The sequence below is a fragment of the Homalodisca vitripennis genome, chromosome 4 (genome assembly GCF_021130785.1).
Source record: "Homalodisca vitripennis isolate AUS2020 chromosome 4, UT_GWSS_2.1, whole genome shotgun sequence".
Classification (NCBI taxonomy): domain Eukaryota; kingdom Metazoa; phylum Arthropoda; class Insecta; order Hemiptera; family Cicadellidae; genus Homalodisca; species Homalodisca vitripennis.
Genome location: NC_060210.1, coordinates 106441385 through 106467219, shown reverse-complemented (window position 1 = coordinate 106467219; position 25835 = coordinate 106441385). Strand labels below are relative to the sequence as shown.

General features: G+C 33.8%; 1 protein-coding gene across 1 annotated transcript in view; it reads right to left on the bottom strand.

Moving 5' to 3' along the window:
• Window positions 1-25632, bottom strand: part of LOC124359910 (proline-, glutamic acid- and leucine-rich protein 1-like) — a 55818-nt gene extending 30186 nt beyond the window's left edge. The window contains exons 1-9 of the mRNA XM_046813042.1: window positions 25417-25632; window positions 20684-20891; window positions 16806-16915; window positions 15029-15100; window positions 14684-14896; window positions 13493-13623; window positions 11958-12134; window positions 7394-7510; window positions 1679-1823 (exon numbers count right to left, since the gene is read on the bottom strand). Of these exons, the coding sequence (XP_046668998.1) occupies window positions 1679-1823; window positions 7394-7510; window positions 11958-12134; window positions 13493-13623; window positions 14684-14896; window positions 15029-15100; window positions 16806-16915; window positions 20684-20891; window positions 25417-25530 (1287 nt within the window). The 5' untranslated portion in view covers window positions 25531-25632. The remainder of the gene's footprint in view (window positions 1-1678; window positions 1824-7393; window positions 7511-11957; window positions 12135-13492; window positions 13624-14683; window positions 14897-15028; window positions 15101-16805; window positions 16916-20683; window positions 20892-25416) is intronic.
• Window positions 25633-25835: the final 203 nt, after the last annotated feature.

Genomic DNA, 25835 nt, shown 5'->3' with positions numbered 1-25835 from the left:
CAAATATAAAGAATATCATGACTAATTGTTCATTCCAGAAAGTCCCTGCCCCATCTTCTCTTTAGTCTATGACAGAGACAAATACTCATCTTGATAGGCAGCGAACTAGAGGATTCGGATGGCCATGTGTCTTTTTGAAGAATTATAGGTAGTTGTTTCTTAATCATTACATTTAGAAATGAAACTTTATAGTCTTTACTTAGGGTTTGGTTGCTAACATAAGAAAGAGTCCATGTTATAAGTCAACATCTTTGACTGTTACAATTTATTTCAATCACTTTTTTTGTTGATCCAATTACATGAATCCTAATCTGGGTATAGATTGGTCTTAGTAGGCTTTTGTAAAAAATTAGTGTCCGCTTCAGTGTGACAAAAGACAACACAACAATAAGACAAAATTTTTGTTCACTAGTTTGAGTGATGGAAGACATTTGTTGTGGCTAACATTGGGAACTATGATTCCAAAAATATACTTGCGACACATGATCTTCACATGACACAGAAAAATCTAAGCGTTTGAACAAGGATTCAAGAGGATTTACAAAGGTTTGGATAGAGTGTCACCAAACCTTAAAAGTTTGAAAACCTTAAATATTAAAACAAGTACCCTGAAAAACAAAAATTCGTAAACTCAAAAATGTTACATAAAATTACCAAATTTGTTCTTATTTGAATTCAGACTTTGAAAATATATATCAGTAAGCACTTTAATTGATCTTGTCCTTATTAAATGTCGTGTTCATTACAGACGTTGGTTAGTTAAATCCTTATGCAAGGATTGAGTCATGGAGTTACCTGACATTTAACCTGTTGAGGAGTAGCTGAAAGTTGTTCCAAAAGAGTACAGACGGTTATAGCTGTTTGATCCCAAAAGAGTATTGACGGTTATGACCGTCCATGATGGGGTTGCTAAAACAATCAATATTGCAACTGTTTATGCACTCTAGTGGCGTTCTTACATACTATTTCGACTGTGAAATGTTCAAAGTAATTATTGCTGTACGGTGCTGGCTCCTAGTGACGGAATACATAATCACAGATTTGCCGCCAAATGTTCTGTCATTTTCTCGCGCCACGTCCATTTATAGGCTATACATGGAATCAAAAAACCCAAATGCTAAGGTTCACATCATGGACTTCCGAATTAATGTTATCAGACAGATACTGGAAGCACATGTTGCATCAAGAGAAGAGGCCACAGCTGTGACGCGTCCTTTGGGCGGAGCCCAGCAGCCGCTACGCTTGTCATGTCGCCATTTCCCCCACCCACTACCAGTAAGGGAAAATGGCCGAAGGAAGCTAAAACGCTGCTTTGTGTGTTCAAATACAACACGGGGTGAGCGTAAAAGGAAAGAAACTGCTTATGAGTGCACAAAATGTGAAGTAGCACTTTGTGTGTACCCGTGTTTTGAACACTATCATACGTTTGTAAAATTCAACAAAAAAAACAAAATGTATGAATTTATCAAGTTGTAGATCCAAAAAATGCATTATTATGATCTTTTGTAAGGTTTCAATACATTTTGAATGAAAACAACAAAAATTTTTTCTTTACTCCCTGGATAATTTTGCTTACTCTAGTATACACTAGGTAGGATGACGGTTATAGCCGTCAGTACTCCCCAACAAGTTAATAAGCCCTTCCTTAATTTATAATCAATTAGTACAATATCCTTACCTTGAGTTTTACAGTAGGTTTCTCAACGTTTATATCACCTAAAATGATAGGAAACACTTTTTCCATCAACATATCCAAGTTGCTAGCAGTTCCAACCACATTCAGCCAAGAGTACAGGCAGCAATAGGCTGCTAGGCGAGTATTTCTGAAATTAACATACTTCAGTCAATGAATAAATATAATTAAACAAAATAGCGTGAATAACTAAATAAAATAAGTATCAATCAATATTTTTGCAGTCCAATACAAGTTTCTTTTTCCCTCTTGTCATCTGGAGATCGATTTCCACAGTGGAAATGAATTTTTCAAGATTTAAATCGTATAAGCAACTTTTTAACATAGTTTGAGTCAGAAAACTTTCATGATAAAAAATGACTAATGTTGCTGACTTAATCCATTTACTAGTTTTTGTGTGATTTCAGTTTAATGTATCCATAATATATAAGAACTACTTTTTGAAAATGTTTATTGTATAAAACAGTGGGAGTCGGTATCTTAAAATGCCTGAACAACTTAATAAAAAAAGAGCCACCGATTAAATTAATGGAGTCTATGCTCAAGCGGTATTGTTTGTCTACTAGTTCAAAAAGAATCTACTGGAATCTACAGCAACACCAAATTTCTTGAGGCTATTTTTGGTTATTTGTTTAAAAAGATGTTTTGAAAGTTAGAATATTTTTTAAACTGGGCTATGAATTGACAAATAGGACTAACTTTGTTCCACTAATAAAATTATATTGTGTGACTATATGTTCTTACATTTTACACTTACATTCTTACATTTTTATGTTGTTAACTCTCCGAGTGCCACATACCCACTCCCTTAGTGCCACAACTTTTTTGGTGTTTTTACAGTTCTCTTTTTAACACATTGGAGCCTGGCCCGCTATTTGCTGCTTTTATAACCCGGTCTGCATAAATTAATTGGTTTTCACATTTCATTTTTAGAAAACTGTTAAATATTATGTATAAGATATTATATTTTCTTGAAAGTTCTATCTTTCCTCTTTAAAATGATAGGTAAAACTGTATTCCTATAAAATGTAATTAATTTTAAAAAAAATTTCAAAACTTACATTTTTTGAAGAAAAATAAAAACTCCCGCATGTCTTGTGTTACTTGAAAACTAACTTTTGAATAAACAAAACAAGTAATTTCATTTTTTTTAAAGACATTTACTATATACATATTTACAAATAATTATTTTAATTGCCAAAAAAATTTAAAATGCTAAAAAAATTATTGTTGTCGTAGATAGACTGACGACGCGCCAGGCCACGTCAGTGGATAAACAAAAGCCTCAAGCGGGTATGACGTAGTAGCGCCTAGCGGAATTGTTCTGAACTAACCATTAACGCTGGCTTTCTAATGCAGCAGACGGTACTCGAATATCACTCGAGCAACTCCGTATATCAATCGGCAAAGCTGTGCTCGAGTCACGCTCGAGCGCCGGCCGGGGGTTTAAACAATGGCGCTCGAGTCTAGCTCGAGCGTAGACTCGAATGTGTTAAAAACCCGTATAAAACACAATTTTGTAATTAACTTGTTCATGTTATACAGGGTGAATTTAAGTTAGTGTCGAAAAATTTTTGGGTGATACTACTCAGTATTATAGACCAAAATATGAAAATAAAAAATCCCTATCCCATCTATCTTTTAACTACGACCAATTTCGCTATTTTGTTAAAAAATCATGTTTTGTTTCAATAAAACTCAATTTCCTCCATTATTTTACAAATCAAATTCTTAAGTTTTCGGCAAAAACATTAAAAAGATATTAGACCCGAGGAATTAAATGAAGTTAATTCTGAAGAGAGGCCAATACCACAAAAAACTTGCCCATTTTGTGGGCTTTAAAATGACATAATGCATTGTCATATCTTATCAGTTTTTACTCCTGACTATCTTATCTCTACAATCACAAGTATGAAGGAATACCCCATTTTTCAGGTTTTATTTTGTCTTTCAGCTGACTTTACCTCTATCCACTTAAAAATAGTTATTTGAGTCGTAGCTATCATGGATTTCACATCGAGAGAGTATGCAGAGATGCATTTTGTATATGGTTTTTGTGGCGGGAATGCTCTGGCTGCTCAGAGAGAATACCACGCTCGGTACACAGATCGTAGAGTTCCTAGTGATAAAGTTTTTACGAGGCTACATCAGCGTTTGTTGGAGAGAGGAACAGTTCACAGGCAGCGTAATGAGGTAGGTTCTGTTCTTCGAGATGTTGGCTTAGATGAACGAATTCTAGATTTAGTTCAAGAAAATCCTGAGGTCAGCAGCCGACAACTTGCCAGAGAAGTTGGTGTTTCTCAGAGTAAAGTGTTAGGAATCTTACACGAAAATAACTTCCACCCCTATCACTTTACAAAGGTTCAAGCATTAGAACCAAATGACTTTGGTCCAAGAGTAGAGTTCTGTCGCTGGCTGCTCAATAGTGATATTGAACAATATCATTTTTTGAGAAACATTTTGTACACCGATGAGTCTACCTTCACTAGGGCTGGTGTTTTTAACACGCATAACATGCACCATTGGGCCGAACAAAATCCCAGGGCTTCAAGAGAAAGTTCCTTTCAAAGACGTTTTCATCTCAACGTATGGGCAGGAGTCATCGGAAACCAACTTGTGGGTCCCCACATTTTTCAAGGAACCTTAAATAGTGGAGTTTACTTGGACTTTTTACAGCATACCTTGCCCACACTTCTGGATGGACTTGATATGGACCACAATCAGAGGGACAACATAGTTTTCCAACAGGACGGTGCTCCTCCTCATTTCAGCAATGAAGTGCGTCAGTGGTTAACGGACAATTACCCGACATGGATAGGTCGCGCTGGAACTGTAGCTTGGCCGGCCAGATCTCCTGACCTATCTCCTATGGACTTCTTTGTTTGGGGGACTATGAAACAGGAAGTTTACTCGACCACTGTACACTCTGAGGAAGACTTAAGAAACTGGATTGAGTTAGCTGCCCAAATAGTGTGTAACAAGTTATCTTTGAACGTGACGGTTAGGGCCATGAGGAAGCGTGCGAGAGCCTGAATTAGAAACGGAGGCAGGCAATTTGAAAACAATTTGTAGATTACTTACTTTTATGATTATTCTTTTTTGTAACTGTTCTTTATGTGTTTAACCTATGTTTGATTTATTATTGAATTAAACACAATTTTGACTGGTTATTTGGCACCGTGATATTTTAAGTAGACCTTGTTTTCCAATACTGATTCTTTAATAACCAGTAGAAGATGAAAATAAAAGTAACGTTGCATTATGTCATTTTAAAGCCCACAAAATGGGCAAGTTTTTTGTGGTATTGGCCTCTCTTCAGAATTAACTTCATTTAATTCCTCGGGTCTAATATCTTTTTAATGTTTTTGCCGAAAACTTAAGAATTTGATTTATTAGCAATTTGTTTGTATCAAACTTATTTTCAAGACAGTTTTTCTCCATTATTCCTATGTAAAATTTTGTGTAGATTTCAAAAATGGATTCAGAATTAAAAAAACATTAAAAATAATGGAGGAAATTGAGTTTTATTGAAACAAAACATGATTTTTTAACAAAATAGCGAAATTGGTCGTAGTTAAAAGATAGATGGGATAGGGATTTTTTATTTTCATATTTTGGTCTATACTGAGTAGTATCACCCAAAAATTTTTTCGGCACTAACTTAAATTCACCCTGTATATCAATGTATTCACAAAACAATAAGGAATAAAAGAAGTATAACAGTACAGTATTGCACTTACTCTCTGTCTGTTTAGGTATGTAGCCATCTGAAGTAAAAAAAAGTTTCAAAAATTTATCACATCCTATCATCCACTTCTCAAGATTTCACTATGTACACAAAAACACAGTTTCAAAATAGCCATATTATTCCAAATTTAATAAGCTTTGCAAATATATATACTTTGTTTATATTTATACTAAAAACCAAACTATAAAATTGAAAAAAATCAGAACTATATACACAATTTTTTCCCTGTGTTTACTCGGAGTCACTGATTTGCGATGCCTTTCTTTTTCTCCCAGGCCTAAGGGTTCACCAGAAATGTTCTAATAGGTTCTTTGTGCACACTTGTATTACAGCCAGGGCACCAAAATCTGCTTCAGCCTTTTTTCTTTGCTTTCGCAAACTGTGCACTGGCGTAATTTGACCCTAGCTTGAAAGTTCATTAGGGTCCGGTTCGTACTCTTCACCACTGCCACTTGAAAAATCTTGAAGTGAAATGTATGAAGGTATATGAGGAGCTTCAATGTCACTTGCATCGTTTTCACTAGATACATATTTATCTAAAACTTCCCGAATTTCACTAGAACCTCAGCAGTACGCAGTTGTAAAGTATCGTCAACTCAAAGTATAACGTAATGCACTGCCACCAAAATTATGCATTGTCACGATTATATGTACTATAGCAAATCTTTGAAATGATACCGAATTTGACTACTTTTGCTGCCATTTCAATATGAATATATTCAAACAAACAAAGCGCTGTTATATAGTCGCGGGCATGACTTTGGCCGTCATAATAGGCATTAATTAGTTGCGGCCGCGATGAGAAGCGCTCGGAGGGTTAAATGAGAGCCTTTAAAAACACTGAATGATGCTGTAAATTATGAGAGGGGTCGCAACAGTAAGTTACAATATTTTTTTAATATGAATGGCAGATGGAAAATGTCTGAAAATAATAGGGATTGATTTCTGAGTGTAGTGACAGCATAGTACAATTCCTAGGCGAAGTGTTTGAAGCCATTCATTTTTTTGTTAGAAAATAACATTGCAAATGAAATTCATTATGAGTTGTGCAGTTTTTATAATGAAGATGTTACGTCAAGGATAATGGTTTCTCATTTGTGTCACTCATTACTGTTCATTGTTCATTGAGGTAAGAGCAAAATTACACAATGAAAAAAGAAGTGGCCACTTTTCCACTTACCGCGACACAACTGTTATCGGAAGATGTGCTTGTCACACACTTGATGTAACGCTTTCTGAATTGCTTCTGAATGTAGAAATAAGCTGTGCATCACCTCACAGGATTATTTATGATGATCTGCATCTATAGAATGTGTTCACAAGAAGAGTTCCACATGCTTACTGAAAAATATCAAAAGCAGAATGGTGAAGCTACATTGCAATTTGATCAATTGTCTGACTACAACGTTTTATCGGAATAGTGATCAGGGATGGGTTAAGGATCCATTAGTGGATGCCTGAACCTAAAAGACATGATATGGAAACAGAACAAGCAAACAAAAAACAAACCCAAGTTATAGATCTGCTAGAACGAAAATGCCAATAGACTTTTGCCACAACTGTTGCCACCAGCTATAAATCAAATAAAAATCATATTACATATGTTGGATTCAATTTTTTGAGGCTCTTCGTTAATACATACCTGTATGTCAAAGATATTAAAAGAAAAAAATTATGAAACTATCAGAAATACCAAACACAGATGAATGAATTATCATGGCAAATACAAACATTGTAAACTTTTTACACCTCATTTGATATGGACTATTCTTTTTTCAGTCACACAAGTAGCACTGTGACCAGAAATTACATTATCAGTTGTGCAGTAACCTTTGTTGATTTCTAGAGTCCAAAACATTGTAAGTATAATTCCATAATATTAGTTGAGGTAGTCTAAAATCTTTTAAAATATACATATTCCAATTAAAATTTGAGAAAAAAGACCCAATTACCTAAAAGGCTTGTCCATAGCGTACGGCCAGTCAGAGATTTGCTGGTGTGTCCAGACAGTTACTTGAGAGCACAAGTAGCAGACTTGGCTTCCCAGTGGCACAATATTACGCCCCAAGCTGCAACAAAAACACATCAAAGTTTTAATTGTTTTCTGAAGTGTAAATACTGTAATAGGTTATTCATATTGATTTATATTAGAGATGTAGCCTCGAAAAGTGTTTGATAACTATGTATATAATAATAACACTTTTTAAACTTTTTTATTTTTGTACAATGTACATTTTGAATTCTGGGAATTCATCTTCAGGTAATGAATTCAAATTCTCTACCTGAAGATGAATTCCCAGAATTCGAAATGTACATTGTACAAAAATAAAAAAGTTTAAAAAGTGTTAAAAAGGTTTATTATTGGATTTATATAAACACTACTGATTATATTTATATAAACTGTACTGATTTATATAAACACGAAAACATAATAAACATAAAGAACCAATTGGATTGGATTGGCATTATACTCAATTAAACAATCAGCAAGATCTGCAAGATTGCCTACAAGAACAAAAGCACAATTTGTGCGTATTTATTAGTGACTACTACATATTATACATGAATCCAATCATAAAACATAACATTTGAAAGATAAGACCAATAACGGGAATTAGTCTGTATCTGTAAAGAGAATAGAAGATAGCACATTAAATCTACAACCATTGTTGCAGGACAATTTAAAACACATTTTCAAACTTTTAATAAAAAAAAAATCAAATTCTCACTCATTGATAATGAATAGTTAATAACATTTTATCTTATAAGTGTATAAGAGTATGCTTGAGAGATCCTAACTCTTTATAAAGTACTAGTATTATACCTCTTTATTTTCTGTGGATTCTCCATTTATTATACAAACTTTACAATACTAATACTATTGTGCACAAGTTAAAGATTTTAGCTAAAAGTTAATTGGGAGAAACTTTTAAATTGATTACGTATTCTTTACAAAATTTGTGGATGTTGTATGTAGTTGTGCTGTTTTCAGAATTTATAATAAATTGTATATTTTTCTTAATTTCATTAAAACAAAACTCTTTGGAATAAAAATTGTAAAAAGTAAAACTGAATATCATCTTCATCTGTATTTTCACTCGACGATAAAAGTTATTTACATAAAAATGAATCTTGTAACTCTTTATTTCATTACTTACTGTAAAAAGTTTAAAAAAATATTATTTATATTGAAGCAAAATGTTTAACATTTTTGTTTTTGTTTCAGTTACAGGTGTTTTGGTTAGTAGAATAACCTTTGAAAGTACAGCTTTTTGCTCAATCCATTCTATGTGTCCCCTAAGCAGAGCTTTTTAATCATGTTCGTCATCCAGAGTAATTAACAAAACTCAACTTCTATGGGATCCGAAATTCTCAGTTAGAATATTTTAAATATTATCTTAGTAATAGGAAGCAAAAAATGGTATTTGGTCTCAGGAAGTTTAGAATAAATATGGTATTTCAGAGAGATTTGTTTTGAGGTCTCTACTTCTTTTGATAACCATTTATAACTAATCAGCTTTTATTTCTATACCAAAATGTTTCTATGTAGATGACAACTTTACTTGAAGTAAATTTTATTATTATATAAGCATATTAAATGATGCTTCATATTGGTTTAAAGCTAACAGTTTCCTTCTTAATGAAGATAAAAATTTAAATATAATTTTGACTTTAAGGCCTATTAAATATAATACAGAATTAAATAACTATGCAGATCAAATACAACTTTTAGAAATGTATGTACATGAAAATTTGATCTGGGGCTCTCATACTGATCCATCAGTCCAAACCTATCAAGTATTGCAACTAGTATAACACTAGTATCACTGAGATGTTTCTTGCGAATAAATTTTCAGGTATGATTTATCATTTTACTAGTGACCCGGTCCGGCTTTGCACGGGTTCAATACAATTTTGTATTAAAAATAAATTTCTATATTAAATTATAAACAATCATTGACTTTGATCTTCAAGAGTCTAATATTGATCAGAATCTTCCCATAAAACTTCAAAATAATATAATTTTCTAATCTGGATAATAATAACCAATTACCTTAGGCCTACAAATCAAATGATATTATAAAATTAGATCAAAATCATCACATCTTTCACAACTGAAAATATCCACTTCACTTTCTTTGTCACTATCAGATAACTCACTAAACTTATAACACAATAATTCATTGATATCTTTATCAAATAACTCACGCTTAAGCAAAGCCATATTTGTGTTTACAAACAACAGCTGCCGGCTGAAACGCCTCAACGTTTGGAGTAATATCAGGCTGTCAAGTATCGTTGTGCAAAACTGAATAGACCTCAAGAGAAAGCCAGTATTCCGCTGTGAATTCCAGTATATTGAACGTCATTTAATTTAGCAAGGTGTGTCCAAAGAAACGCAAAATTAAAAGGTTTTGCAATCAGCCGCAACACTGCGCCGATGGGTTACGACTGCACACTTGTCTCGGCTGCAACATGCGGCAGCGGGATCCAACAGTTAAATCTAATCCTGCAAAATTGAGTGTTTGACCCTATGATTTATTAACCCTTTGAGCGCCGCCGCTCCTGCGCGCCTTCGTTCGCTAGACCGCCAGGCGTTTGAGCACTGCACGGATCCAATACCGCCACGGCAAAATCACCCGTTTTTGCATGGTCACATATTAAATTACATAACTTTCGTAAATTTTGAGCTAGCCTTTTAGTTTTGGTTTTGTTTTTGAGGGGAAGAGATGTACTTTCAGTTGATGTAATAAATTACAGTTTTATTATTTTTTTTTTACATTTGTTTAGTAGTATGTATGCCTGTTGTAATTAAAAAAATAAAAAATCTTAAGTTTGAGGTCCAAAAACACACTGAATAAGTAACTTGGGCTCAAATAATGTTTTTTAACCTAAAAGTACGTATTGTTTTGAGCATATACTAAAAGTTACAAATATATTCCACAGAAATTGCATAAAATAATGTAATTTAAGTAAAATTCAAAAAAATTCAAAAATTCCGCTGTAGGATGAAGATACACTTGTTACTATAGAAACAAGTAAATATCAATATTTTATAGTTGAAATGAAGCAGAGCAATACAATTCAAAGTTGATATAAATATATTTTATATATATTATGTTTAAACTATAAGGACAAAGACGTAAAGTTCACAGAGCCACTATAGTGGCCCGCGGCGCTCAAGGTACCGCATACGGCGAGCCACTATAGTGGCCCGCAGCGCTCAAGGTACCGCATACAGCGAGCCACTATAGTGGCTCACGGCGGTCAAAGGGTTAATGGTCATTGAAAAAGACAACTTTACAGGAAATTGCAGCTGCTTAAATAAAATTGGAAAGGTAAGTCTGTAGGGATTAAAGGAATCCGAGAACTCCAAATAAATTCTCCATTACCATATCTAGTGAGTATTGTGCATTCTATTTGTGCATATTATTGTGGGTTTTAAAGATTTTACCTGTAATTGAGTACAATTACATAATTTAGGGAGATTAAGGTTACGTAGCAAAATGATGGGACACCTTATTTTCAAAACATCTATGCGGATGTATTCCAGAGAGATGTAAGGAAACCAGGAATTTTGTAGGAAAATGAACTGCCTCATCAGTATCTACCGACTAGTATGTTTGTTTGTGATATATATAAATTATATAAAACAAATATATAAATCAATTTTTGAAAGAATAAAAATATTTACTTATTTGTTTGTAGGTGATAAAATTGCTCGCTCCCTGAGCCAAGCTATAGTCTTACAAAATTATGTAATTTTAATTACCACATAAATCACTATACCTATTAAAAACAATCCTGATCAAGAATTAAATTTTTGAAAAATAAAATGTTTTTCTTTACTATATTAAAACAATAAAATAACAATAACTGCTACATTTGAGAATCTAAAACTATACTAAGGTAGTAATGCTACTAATTGGTTTTACTTAACTTTCGTTAGTCTTGAATATCATTATTATACTTCGCAATGATTGTGAAATCCTGTTGTTATGAATTGTGTTTTGTGCCCACTTTATGGACCATTGCATACCATAATTTTCTTGATTTGAAAATTTTATAATATATACTTTTAACAATCCTGATATTATATAACTCCCAACACAGAATTTTAATATTATAATACATGGTCCAGAAATATGTTTTCTACTGTTGACTTTTTCATGTTAAGCAAAACATTGATAACCACTGTGTCATATAACTTTAACTGTATGATAAAATGAGGACATATTAAAACAATTACTTAAAAATTGGGGGTTTAATAATAAGTTTTATAACTCACTTTTTACAAAATCCTTTACAAATCTTTTACAAAATGACAAGTTTTAATATATCTACATTTATTTTTTAACTCTTTGTAACTGTATTTATTGGATTTTTATAATAGTTACTTTATATTTTTATATTTCATATTAATGACTAAAACTTCTCACACTGTCAATGAATGTATACTTTAAAGAAATTATGATTTAATTACTTTTACTATATTACACTTGTGTAATGTTTTACCACAGAACTAAAGATTCCAGAAGTCGCATGGCAGCCACTTGAATAGAAGGTAAGACAGACATGACAGCAAGGGCTTCTAAGGATGAGCCGAGTGAAGCATGTGTTGGCTTTTGAGCATGAGTTATCACATCCAGAATGGCATTGGGTGCTACTGCCTTGGCAACAGGGAATTCTTCTCTGAAACAACATAAACATCATATTATTACATTAAAATAAACTGTAACAGTCGATCTTATACATATCTTTATTGTACAGTTATTTTATATTTGGGTTTAGAGGATACAATTCAGTAGTAAGATATCCTAGTCAGTTTGGACATAGCTAGAAACACTGATTTGATGTAAACAAATTGGTCTCTGTCAAAGTGAGTACTGGGAGTCATCATCAGTTACATAACCCAATCACACCAGACACCAAACTAATTTTAGGTTCACTTTTAACTATAAATCCCTAAAAATAATCCTAAAAAAATCCTTAGTCCTAAAAAACTACACTGCCTTTACAATAGTCCCAAGTTGGGTTGAATAATTGTATAACCACCACAACATACTTTCAAAATATGTAACATTAAAGTTTTATAATAATAAAAATAGATATCATCCAACAGAATCTCACCAAAATGTCATCCGACACAACTAAAAGAAAAGTAGTCTTGAAATTCTGAAACTTAATCTCAAGGTTTTGTGTCTAAAGTCTACAAGCAGGTCTTGCACCCCATTATCTCGACATTTGTGGTTATTGATGTCCATAGGATTACTCAGATTTAAGTGAAACATTGGTTTTGCTGTACCAGTGTAGTTTCAACTGAAAGGTATAAAACAGTGAGAAGTGAACCTACCTAAGTGAAAAGGTATTTATTCAATGTTAAAACTGATTAAATTAGACAAAATTGTAAAATTATTGGAATACTGGTCAAAGTATTGATAATTTGTGTATACTTTGTATTGTATTGTAAAGTACAAGTTATATAAATTTAGATCTAAGCCGATCCTAACATTACCTAGATGTATGATTAACTTTTCATTAAAAAATATTGTGGATACGACTTTATACATGACTAATAGTGTCGAAAAATAAATATGTTTGGCACAAAACCTATTATAATAACTGAGAATTCAAAATTGCTTTGAAAAAATAGTAACAAAACAAACTCCCTCTACTGGATTTAAACCATGATCACATCATTAAGTTTTATTCTCGCCCTTAAGTTCTTGAGATATAGTGATAACTGATAGCCAATATGAAGCTTCTACACACATTTTCATCAATTCAGCACATATACACATGTCATGAAGGGGAACATTCATGGAAGCTCACTATGACACTGTCTCCCAGTGCATCATGACTTTAATTCATCATATAACAATTCAGGTTTGTTAAGTAAAGCAGTTTAATACATTTTAATATAGACTACATTCCGATGTAAATGTGTATTGTAAGTAATCAAGGTGTTTCTAAGACTGTTCACAACTCACATGTATAAAGCACGACAGTTTTACTTACAACAGCAAAGAAAGCACAACAGTTTCACTTACAACAGCATACATTGCAGGAACTGACTCACTGATGAGAACTGCGCTGCTAGTCTCTGAGTTCTTAACAGCACATTTTTTTCATTTACAGATTCCAACTCTAGCAGCTCACCTTGTGATGTCGACTCTGCAATCTGCAATCAACACAATTTGACATCAATGATGACATCTATAGATAACTAAAACAGAACTGGCAAGTGAAGGCCAGATTTTGAAACAAGTTCCTGATATTCCATGGCCGATATTAGTATGGCGAGGGCAAACAAGAAACCATCTTTTGGTTTTGAATCTTGACAGATAAAATCTCTACTGTAATTTTGATTGACCCGTGTTCAACAAGGTTTACAGCTGGTTTGCCTTTTCTGTCGTTATGTATTTTTCACAAAAACATCACTAGCTGTAGCAATGTCTCTTTGTTCCATTGCCTTCTGTCACTACATATTTTGTATTTTATATATTACTTTTGGGAGTACTTCCAAGTGAATTCTTTGAGCCCTTAAAACCACTCTTCTCCCTTAAACTTCCTTTAATTTTGCACTTACAGAATACTTCTTTTATAACAAAACAAAAATCTTGAACTACCCTCCTCATTATGTATTATTAAAAATAGTCAACGTTGCTTACACTTTTTCAATTCTGTGGTTTTTCAAGTTTCCTTGTTTTTATTGGCTATTTAAAAAGAACATTTCTTTCTGCAACACTCGCCTAGAATAAGGTTTCAGAAGAAATACTTCGCAGTGCATGCTGCAGTAGCAGTGAATCAGAAGTCTTCTTCAAAATACTTGTATCACAAACATGGCCATATAGCCTATTTTTAACAAGATGTTTTTAACAACCCTACACACCATGTATCCTTTGGATGGGGATGGAAATCGTGTTCACCCATCTGAGTATCTAAGAAAATTTAAAATCTTTACACAAAATCAAACCAATAATTATGTAAAAGTAAGATGATAATAAACAAAAGTAAATAAAAATAAAAATTTGTATATATAATTTGTATTTTATATAAAATTATATATAAATAATTTATAGCCACTGTGAAATTATACATTAGGGTAAATGAGATTTACTTGTTGATTTGGGTTAAAAGTGTACACAGTCTTTGGGTTTGAATATAAAAACATGTGTAACATAATGAAGAATGATCAGCTGCATGAAATAACCTCTACAGTAGTCTGTGGCCATTCATACCATGACACAGTCGATATGGTCGTATATCTTATTGAGGAGAGAGTGCAATAGTGTGATAAGAGATAACTGTTGCTGCTGCCATGATGTCTTGTACGTTGCACCTTGCTTTCCCCCACCTCCCAGCCTAGCTAGCAGTGGTACACATCGTGCCGCCACTCCCACCACAGCTGGCTTCCCTTCGACAGTTCTCAACAGCAGCTTCAATATGTCAGTCTGTAACAAGAAACAATACGTACTTTTATTGCTCTCCTTTAATGTCTATATCGGATTTGACACGTATAAGAAACTAAGTCAACATTTAAAATTGTTAATTACAAACTTTGTTATATAAAGAAATAAACGTACTTTGAATTCACCCGAGGGGCCTGAATACTGAGACATACAAGCTTGCAGACACTCTAGAAGTTCTACAGAAACCTGGAACACATAATGTTGATACTTTCAAATCCATTAAAAGACCATGTCAATTAGATTACTATACTTACAATATGATGTAACTCCTAGAATACATTATGTAAATTAACTGTCTTGTTTCCATTCTCAACTGCTGAACTAGATTTCTGTAATGTTTTTACACTTACATTCCAATCCTAGTAATATTATAAATGCAAAAGTCCCTTTGTTTTGCTTTCACGCATAAACAATTCAACAAATTGTACTGAAATTTTATATTAATATTCTTACGGTGCCTAGTATGAATATAGATAGGCCTATTCTTATTTTGAAAATCCCTCCAGGCTACGCCCCACTGGTCTTTAAAGCAGCATAAAGTCCCATCTTGGTCTCTAAAGTTGTGAAATGTTAAGTAGAAAACACTGTCAAAATTTAACAGGACAAAAAAAAAAACAAACCTTGCTTTTCACTGAAAGAGGTAACACAAACTTGTTGGAGAGATGAAAATCCTTTATTATAATAATAACAAGACCAAACCTGCTACAAAATCGAAGAATTTGAAAGTTGGAGACAAGTTTTTCAATAATGATTTTTCTTTTATATTTTGATCTAAACCTCTGACTTTTTATTCTATTATCCATTAAAAAATAAAACAAGCTATGTAATTTGCTAATTACAAGCACATTTTTAATTATTTTATTGATTTTAATACTTCCATTATTTAACAAATTTGTATTGTTAAGTAATTGTCCATTGTTTTATTATGTAACATAGATTAATGACACAATCACTGTTCTTGATGCTCATGTGAATTATTGTAACATAATACAAGATTAGTAAAATTACCGTTGATTTTTTATTTGATAAATTATGATTAAAAACTTGTTTTTTTATTTTATTTTCTATAATTTAGGCAAAAGTATACTAAAATAGTCTTAAATAAAATTACCATACATAAAAAATAAAAATTAACAAGTACTTTCAAAACAACTTTAGTCACAAGTTTTTAAAGATTCGTACCACATAATAAAATTAGAATATCGTCTTTACTCTCAATACCATCACAGATGTTTTCTTTATTAAGTACCTGTTCAGCTTTACCTCTTGGTCTTACAAATCCTACACTGTCATAAAGTTTTTGACACTGATTTATGTTCCAAATTAAGTCTCTTCCATGACTATCAGAGCATAACAACATCGTCTTTGTTCGCTCAAGGTGGAGTAAATATCTCTCTGCCGCTGTGATGTTGTGCTATCCCAGTCTCTCCACCACTGCTCGGTGCTCACCCACTCGCTTTATCCCCCTGACCTGGCCACTGCCACTGCGGCTAACCTCACACCAAAACGCAAGCTTCCTGGATACGTCTATGGATACATTAGTCTGTTCAATTAACATTTTATACTTGAACTATGACATTTGTATAGGCCTACATACAATAATACAATATAGTTATAGAACAGGTAAGTATCTGCAGTGTAAACGAAACAGCGCGAGCGAGACACAAACCACAAAGCTGGTAAATGGAAACAAGGAAATGCTCGTCCCACTCCCCACCTCTGTGCGCTACTCTCTCATCCCTGGAGAGTCCCTCCTGCACGCGGCAGCTAATATATTTGCTTTTGCGTTGAATTCCTTGCGATCAGTTTATCTATACAAGATTGTTCTAATTAGTTATTTTTTGTGCATGAACAACATATCTCATAACTTGTACTTGTTTCTTAGATTTACCTGAATATTCGTTTTATGCTTCACATTTTCCAATAAAAATCTTGGAACAATCTGTTTAGCAGTCTCTTTATTCACTTCTGGAAACTTCACAGACAACTTAATCAGCTTTGCTGCAACAAAGGTTTTTAATAAAATAACTTTCAAATAAATAAAATATTACATAACATAATTATCACAAAGAGTATATTAATGATTATTCATAATTCCATACAGTATCATATTTCTGACAATTAATGAAATAAACAAAAAGTGAAGTCTAGAATTAAATAGAGCTACTTGAAAAAAATACAAATGATAAATTTAAATATATATGTTATTCATATATATATGAATAACATTTTATTCCTTATATTTATGTTGAAATCAATATATATATATATATATATATATATATATATATATATATATAATATATATATATTACTATATTGATTTCAACATAAATATAATGAATAAAATGTTAAACACTTAAACTATCCTCCACAAGAACAAAAAACATAAAACTCTGTCTTGAAAAAGTATTGGTTAATAGTGTGAGTTCAATCATTACTAGATTTTAAAATGTAGGCCTACAGTGAAGTTGTTACAATTATATATAAATAGGGCTTATGTAATTAAGCACTGCATACAATAAAAACTATATAATGCTCTAAATACCTGGTTTTCTGGGATGCATTTGTTACTATCCAAATTTTACATAGATAAATATTTGGACATGTATGTGCTCAGCTCCAATAAGGACAAAATTAGAGATATGGTTTTGCCTAAATACTTACCATCCAGATATACTTGTATAGAAGTTAAGAATGATGTTTAGAGTTCAATATGAACGCTCAGCTATTTTGACAAGGTGAGAGCAAATATATAAAAATGAACCTTTTTTCATAACTTTTATAATCTTTTAAGACTTCTAGAGTTTTATATTGGCATCTTCACTAAAGTTCTCAATGATACTGACTAATTCATAACTAAAAATTAGGGGTTAGCTATTACTAAAGGAACAGAAATACTGAAGCCACTTCAAAAATTACATGTATTGTTTAAAAATAGCATTAAACCTGATTACCTCGATTGAAGCCTGTAAAGTCAAATGTAATAAAAATGTTTAGTTATATTTAACACATAGTGAAATAATATTTTATTAGAATATTACAATGAAGGAACGATAACTGATGAAAGATTATGCAAATAAACATTCTTTCATGAGACTTTCAGGACCCAATGCCTCAAAACACTCTCTAAGTATATAAAATATATTTAATTATTAATTATTTCATATACATTGAAGATGCAAATGATATCCATTCACTGCACTAATTAAATAATTTATTCACTACAGCATTGAATAGATTACTTTATTTACAGTAAAACTCCAGTTAACCGAAACAAATGGAGGAATAGCCATTTCAGATTACCTATTTCTCATTTAACCCAATTACAGAGCCAGCTCTGTGCCGGTGGCTTAGGGCCATGCTGTGCTCCAGACGGATCAGGGCCGATCTCAATGAAGAATCGCTTGTGATCGCACCCACAAGGGGATGCCCTCAAGGAGGCATCCTGTCACCTCTACTGTGGAATCTAGTAGTAGATGGTCTACTTGAGGACCTTACTAACAATGGAATCTATGTCCAAGGATATGCAGACGACATAGTCCTTATGGTACAGGGAAAACATACAAATGTTGTTGTTGATATCATGAATACCAACCTTCAACATTTACACAACTGGTGTCATGGAGAGGGACTGAAAGTAAATCCCTCTAAGACAGTAGTTGTACCATTCACTAGGAAAAAGAACCTAGAGTCTCTTTCCAGGCTGAAACTCGCATCCACACAGCTTGAGTGGTCAAAGACAGTCAAATATTTAGGACTGACTCTAGACCATAAGCTTACGTGGAATGATCATCTTAACAATATCCTGCACAAAGCAAAGTGGGCGCTCATGACGTCCAGGAGACTTGCAGGAATCTCATGGGGCATAAAACCCCATATAGCGCTATGGCTTTACAAAGCAGTTGTAAGGCCTCAAATCACTTATGGTTCATTAGTCTGGTGGACAAAGGTGAATCAGGTAACTGCTAAAGCCAAGCTCGAAAGCTTACAAAGGCTTGGCACAATCTTTGCAACCGGAGCATTTAGGAGCAGTCCCTCAGCGACCCTCGAGGTGGCTTTAGGACTTCTACCTCTTGATGTCTATATAAAAGCTGAAGCGCGTAAGTCAGCTTATCGGCTGATGGTTGCTGACTTGTGGAGGAATGGCACGTCTAAAAACGGGCCACGGCACCATCACCGAAGCTGTAAACCCAAACGCTATTCTCGAAATGGTCTCAGACATAATGAGAACGGAATTCGTATTCAATAAGCCATTCTCTGTTGACTTCTACTCCAGAGATGAGTGGAAATCGCAAGATAACATCCCAACAATAAGAAAGAGCTTTGTCTGGTACACGGATGGCTCGCTTATTAAGGGCAGAACTGGATATGGAGTGTTTAGTCAATTCCCTAGAACTGCCCTTTGCGGCAGTTTGGGACGGAACTGCTCCATATTTCAAGCTGAAATCTATGGTATCCTGGCCTGTGCCAACCTAGGCCTCACCAGAGGGTACCAAGGAAAGAACATCTGCATAATGTCAGACAGTCAGGCAGCTCTTAAAGCTCTTGACTCCAACAGCATTTCATCCAAGCTTGTGTGGGAGTGCTTCAACACTCTCTGCAAGCTTGGATCACGCAACTTTGTACGTCTTGGTTGGGTACCGGGCCACATAGGCATGGGTGGCAACGAATGCGCCGACAGGCTTGCCAAAAGCGGAGCAAGCATGCCATACACCGGTCCAGAACCGAGTTGTGGTATAAGCAAGTCAGCTGCTTACCAAAGTATAAACAAATGGTCCAGGAAGACACACCGCTTGCGGTGGCAGAGTCACCAAGGACAAGCACTCGGCAAAAGACTGCTTGCTGATTCTAGCTCCGGCTTCACCAGACGGCTGATGGGGCTGGGCAGAGATCAGGTTAAGCAAGTGATTGCCTTGATCACTGAACACGGCCACTTCAGGAAACACCTAAACACTCTAGGTTTACGAAATGAGGACTCGGAGTGTAGATTCTGCAATAAGCCTGAAGAGACTGCAAAACACATAATACTGGACTGTGAGAGACTGGGAGCAAGGAGAAGGGCTCTTTTCGGTGATAAACAACCAGGCGACGAACCAGATGCTAGTATAGGGGAAAAAAGCTTCTTAGCCTAATTAAGGGCACAAAGATAGGCTTACCCCTCTAACATCAAAGGGGCACACAATAAGCTCAGGTTGACGTGTGAGGATCTGTGAATCCACCCCAATACCCCAACGCAAAAAAAAAAAAAAAAAAAAAAAAAAACCAATTACATCTCAAAATAACCAATTAAAATGGGTGTTTAGGGGAAATGAATTAAACACACATGATTTCTGTACACTATGGGAATGGTGGCAGGAGTGGGGGAGATGACTAATAGCAACAGTGTGAGTCAACGGGCACTCAGGTGGCACAACACAGCATCGGATGTTAAGGCAAAGATAGGGTGAATCATCTCAAGGAAAAGTTATTTGCCTAGCCAGTCGCTACACAAATCCGCCCACTATTCTGCCTAAAGGCGGAGGATTGGCACAGTGTTCTGTTGTTGAGTATAAATTATATTACTTGGTTATTAATATACACATTATCATTCATAAAACCGTTTCAGTTGACCAGAGTTTGGGTAACTGAGTTTTTACTGTACAAACATAAACTCGCAAACACTAGGTGTGTTTCGTAAGTGGAATAAATAGAAAAATTTGCTTAGCCAGTGAGTACCAAATAAAAATTTGGATTTCTAAGATTATACAATGTTAACGTATAACTTACTCAGTGCTCTGATTGAAAGACTGTCAATAACTCCACATCTTTGGTAGATAAACTTGCTGCAGTGAAGCATCCAAGATAAAGCATTGTTGGAAAACACTTCTACAGAAATTTGAGGTAAGAAAGATATAAGTAAGAGAAGACCTTTTTCTCTGTCAAATGAATTATTTAAGTTGGTGTTGATATGTTTTATAATGGTTTCTGCATTCTCCTGAAAAAATCACACACAAAATTACAAAATTTGTGAATGTTCAAAATCTGTTAGAAATGAAATCAGAGGTGTAAACCGAAGAATTAAAATTACAATATTAAATAAACCTCCAAAATATGACATGTACCAGTAGCTAGGAGGCTGAATCAGTAATGTACCAGATAGGGATAGAAAATGAAATCAATGCAAACAAGGGATACAACTGCACAAGTCTTATTTATTTATTTCCTTTCAACGGTCAAAAACCAATTTACATTTATAAACTTATGATAGATGATTAAATAATACTTAAAGAAAAGGGCCAAACCAAACATGCAACTGGACACAAGTGAAGGGTGATCTGCATGAGAAATAACTGTAAGCAAGTGGCTACCAGTGACTCATATGTAATAATACACTTCACTGTAATAATTATAAGATATAATTATATGAAATATATAATTTATAAAATATACTTCTCACCACTTCACAATGAAATCAATAATTAATTGTTAAAAATATATGTTTCACGGAGAGAGTAGGGCTGCCACATTTGAATCTGGATACAAAATTTTCGACTAGAAATACTTAAACTATGAAATAAAAAAAAACATAATTATAGTTATTTACAATAAATTATATCCAGCGTCTATTAATGAGCTCGAATGGTACACAGACGGCTCCAAAACAAAAAGGGGCACAGGCGCTGGAATTCTGGGAGTGAGACCATGTAGGGAGCTGGTGGTTCCTATGGGTCCGTATCCGACAGTATTTCAAGCGGAGGTCGCAGCCATTATGGAATGTGCTCGTGAGAATCTTCGTCTGCGATATAGGGGCAAGACGATTAACATTTTCACGGACAGTCAGGCAGCGCTGAAGGCGCTGGATTCCTGTGCAATCAAATCCAAACTGGTTTGGGATTGCTATCAGACCCGTTTCCTCCCTTGCCAGAATCAACAATGTAACCGTTTGTTGGGTTCCTGGTCATGTGGGGATTCTTGGGAACGAAAGAGCTGATGCCCTGGCCAACCAGGGCTCAGCAACAATTATGACGGGCCCTCAACCGTTCTGTGGTGTTCCAAGGTGTGAATCCTCTAGGGTTGTCTCGAAATGGATTTGCGCAGAGCATGGGAGAAGGTGGAGGTTGCATCCGAGTTTGAGAGTGAGTAGAATGGTATTACAGTCACCTTCTTCCAAGGTGGCTTCGGACCTTCTCTCATTAAACAGATCAATGTGTTCTAAGGTCATTGGTCTTATTACGGGGTATGGTCACCTGAGGAAGCATCTACACAGAGTTGGCATCCTTCAGGAGGATCCGCTCTGTGGAAGGTGTAATGAGCAGGAGAAGACTGCTGAGCACCTGCTCTTTGATTGCCCTGCAATAGCAAGAGAGCGGTATGCCATCTTTGGTAGCATGGACAGGGGTGGTGAATTTTCCCAGAAGGACCTGATAGGTTGTTTTCGGCGGTTTGTTGAACTGCTGAAGTTGTAGACTGGTAGGCCTCATGGTGTTTCCGGGGTGCGCAAAAAGCCCTTGAGGCTTAAGTGCATGGCAGTAGGCCGCCCCAAGGGGAAAAAAAAAAAAAAAATGTAGCATTATTAAATAAAAATAGTGTACAAAATGAATTCAAAATAATTCGTATGGTGTCACTTGCTACTCTAGACAGGAATGATTCTACCAGAACCTGTCCAGTAGAATTCCAGATAGTAGGAGACTCCCACTGTTAAAGCTATAACCTAAAGGTAGGCGCAGCTGGCTATCGTGTTCGCAGCTACTGATAGATTACGCGCCAAATTCAAATCTATAGTGGCACTCGCCGCATAAGTACAATGGCAATTCAGATGTGTTACTTGTTTCATAAGCTGTCAGACATATTTAACCTTCTAGTAAAAAGTAAAAAAATGTTACACTGTTTTATTTGTTACATTGGTATCTATGACATTAAAGACCAACCCGGCAAATAACGAGTTTCACGTTATTAACGTATACTGCTCATCCTCCTGAATAAAAACATGTGGTTTTAGAAAGTGAAAATCACAAACAACTTTGTTTTTTATTAATTGAAATGTAAATGTACATTTGTGGTTATATTTGTGTTCTGTGCATCTATAATTTCTGTGTTATGTATGATTTCGAGAGTTATCTGCTCCCGATAGCTTCTGAGGTCAGAACGTTTTAGTTATACATCATCTACCGGGTCTGTTCAGTCTATTCAAGAATCGCGTCTACTTGCGGCTCGTGGTGACTCTAAGGTTAATTTGTTTTGAAAGATTTTTACCTGTTTCATTGCGGATTATGTGAGCAGTAAAAATATTAGGAAATTTAATTATTCCTTTTTATTTGATCGCGTTTTTTTTTTCTAAATAAGATTGTTTGTAAGAAGTTTGTTGTGTAATCATGTATTACTTTTAAATCCAGAAATGTTTTTATTTAAATGATTGAAAGTTACCACGAGGTATGTAAGTACATATGAAGTTATAGTTACATTATTTGTGTACATTTATTAAACTTATGTTTGTTTTTTACACTATTTATTGGTTTGTTGAAAGTTTGATTAAATTTGTATGCATCATTTCAAATTTATTTTTACCACACTGGAAACGAGATTCACCTTATTAACTTATTGCTGTTGTCTTTCTGAACAAAACAATATAAGGTTTCAGGGTATTAAAATGATGAATTTTAGAACATTATAAATGAAATTGCTTTTCTTGCAAGATAGAAGGAAGTTTTAGTTAGGTGAATTTACAATATTTGTTTTTTAAGTCACGTTTCCTATAAAGCAGTAGTGGCCGGAGGCATTCTTGATTAGACCATTTAGAATTTTATTTTTTACTGATATATAATACCTCGAGGGATGTTTTTAATATTTTTTAGACATAAAAACATTTGAACTAAACTGTAATTTGAAATACTTATAACGTAATTTGGTTTGACATTTTAGTTTCGATAATCATGAATATCGATAATTTGATTGTGTTGATAGCCGCTAATTTTACTGCAGTATAGAGTAGGTTTGGTGAAATCAAAGGTTTTCAACTAGAAGTGCACTATGAATCTCGTTGAAACATGCTACAGTAAACGGGTAGTGTTCGATAAGCGGATCTGGTATTTTTATATTGATATTGACAAACGGTGTTACTTAATTATAACTTTTGATATGGTTAGGGTACGATAAGTGGACCCGGTTTTTTGTATAGAAGAATGTAACCATCGATACCTAATATTCGCATATCAAATCCTAGACTATCAATCGATTTAAAAGTATCTATAGTCCTCAATAATAATCATATGTTTTAAATTAAAATATGAATTTAATATTTACAGTGATCAAACAAATTATTATAACCAAAACTAGGAAAACTGAAGACGACCATTTTTGCTCCTCTCACAGTTACAGTTGTTTCTTTCCAACAATATTCACATACTGGATTTTTCGTTACGAGTCCAACATGTTGAAGCCACGAAAAACATGTCTTAGGCCTATCACCTTTCAAAGCAATGCCGTGTAGTTTTTTTTAAAATTGACTGCCATTTTTAATAATCAAATGTTACTTATATGTAAAATTGAAAAATTACCCTACGTGTATTATATGAAAGTGTTTACAGCTGTTGATATAGATTATTTGTTAATTGTTCAAAATAATTAATCAGTATCGATTGATTATATCGATGGTTATGATTAAGTAATATCATTTGCCAATTTCAATATAAAAAACCGGGTCCGCTTATAGTACCCTACCCTTTGATATAACTAATAGATACTGATTTTTTAACAATAACTAACATGTATCAACTATAAACACTTTTTCGATAATAACAGACAGTTGAAAACTCATAGAGAACTGTGAAATGAAAGTTAAAAAGTGGAATATCAACCGACCTGCTTGCAGATCATCTCTGTGAGTATTTATGCAGAACAGATTTTCTAGAGAAGATGTTTTAAACACTTCTCGAAAACGGTTAATCATTGCTACACATATAAGTAATTATGCATATTTCGTATTTCCTGTTATAAATGTTTTTTCATGTTGCTATCATAACATTATTATTTATGAGTTTTTATTATTTCCAGTTTTAACAGTTCGTTTCATCGCTATAGCTCATTTATTATTTATAACATTATCACTATGTGTATTATATTAGTTATTTTAATTTAAAAATTATTGTGATTATGGTTATAGATATGTTGATATGATTTATAGCCTAAATGCATATTCAATAATTGAATATTATGATTGTAATAATCAATATAAAAAAAAACAGGTCCCCTTATTGTAATCTATCCCAGTAAACCTGTTCATTAAACATACTATCATGGAAAACGCCTCATCCAGTGGTTCTCTAGGGATCTAGGGAGAAGAAATTTTGGAATTGAGGTTATGTTATACATCAAGTTACATTTACTTTAATTAAACTATTAAGCCGCCAAAATTTGTTTAATTTTCTAATTAGGATACAAAATACTCAATGAAAACAAATAATTACGTTAAAAAGTGATTTGTTCATTATACCATACTAAGTAAAAATAGTTAAGAGGCATACCTTCTTATGAAAAACTCCATTTTCAAGACAAGACTCCAAAAAGTCTTTAAAATACTGATTGTTTGGAGTAAACTCTAGAGAACGTTGAAGAAGATCTACAATATTATTATTCATATTTAACGTATTAAAATTAAACTTATGTATGAAGCTCCTTCTCGTACTTGAACTTAGGATAAACAAACATCATAACCTAAAATTAAACACGTGCGACATGAATGTAAGCCTCTCTTTTTTTTTTCTTTTTTTTGTTTGTTTGTTTAGGCTATGACTTGATCATTTAGCTGTGGTGTTCCCTGTGATTTTTTTCATTCTGTGGTTGTTTTCTCTCTTGGGTATATTTAAAAGGTTTCTATTGATTTTTTTTAGGTACGAACATGTATGTTTTATAGTATTATTAGTACAGTGTGGGGCATTGTACT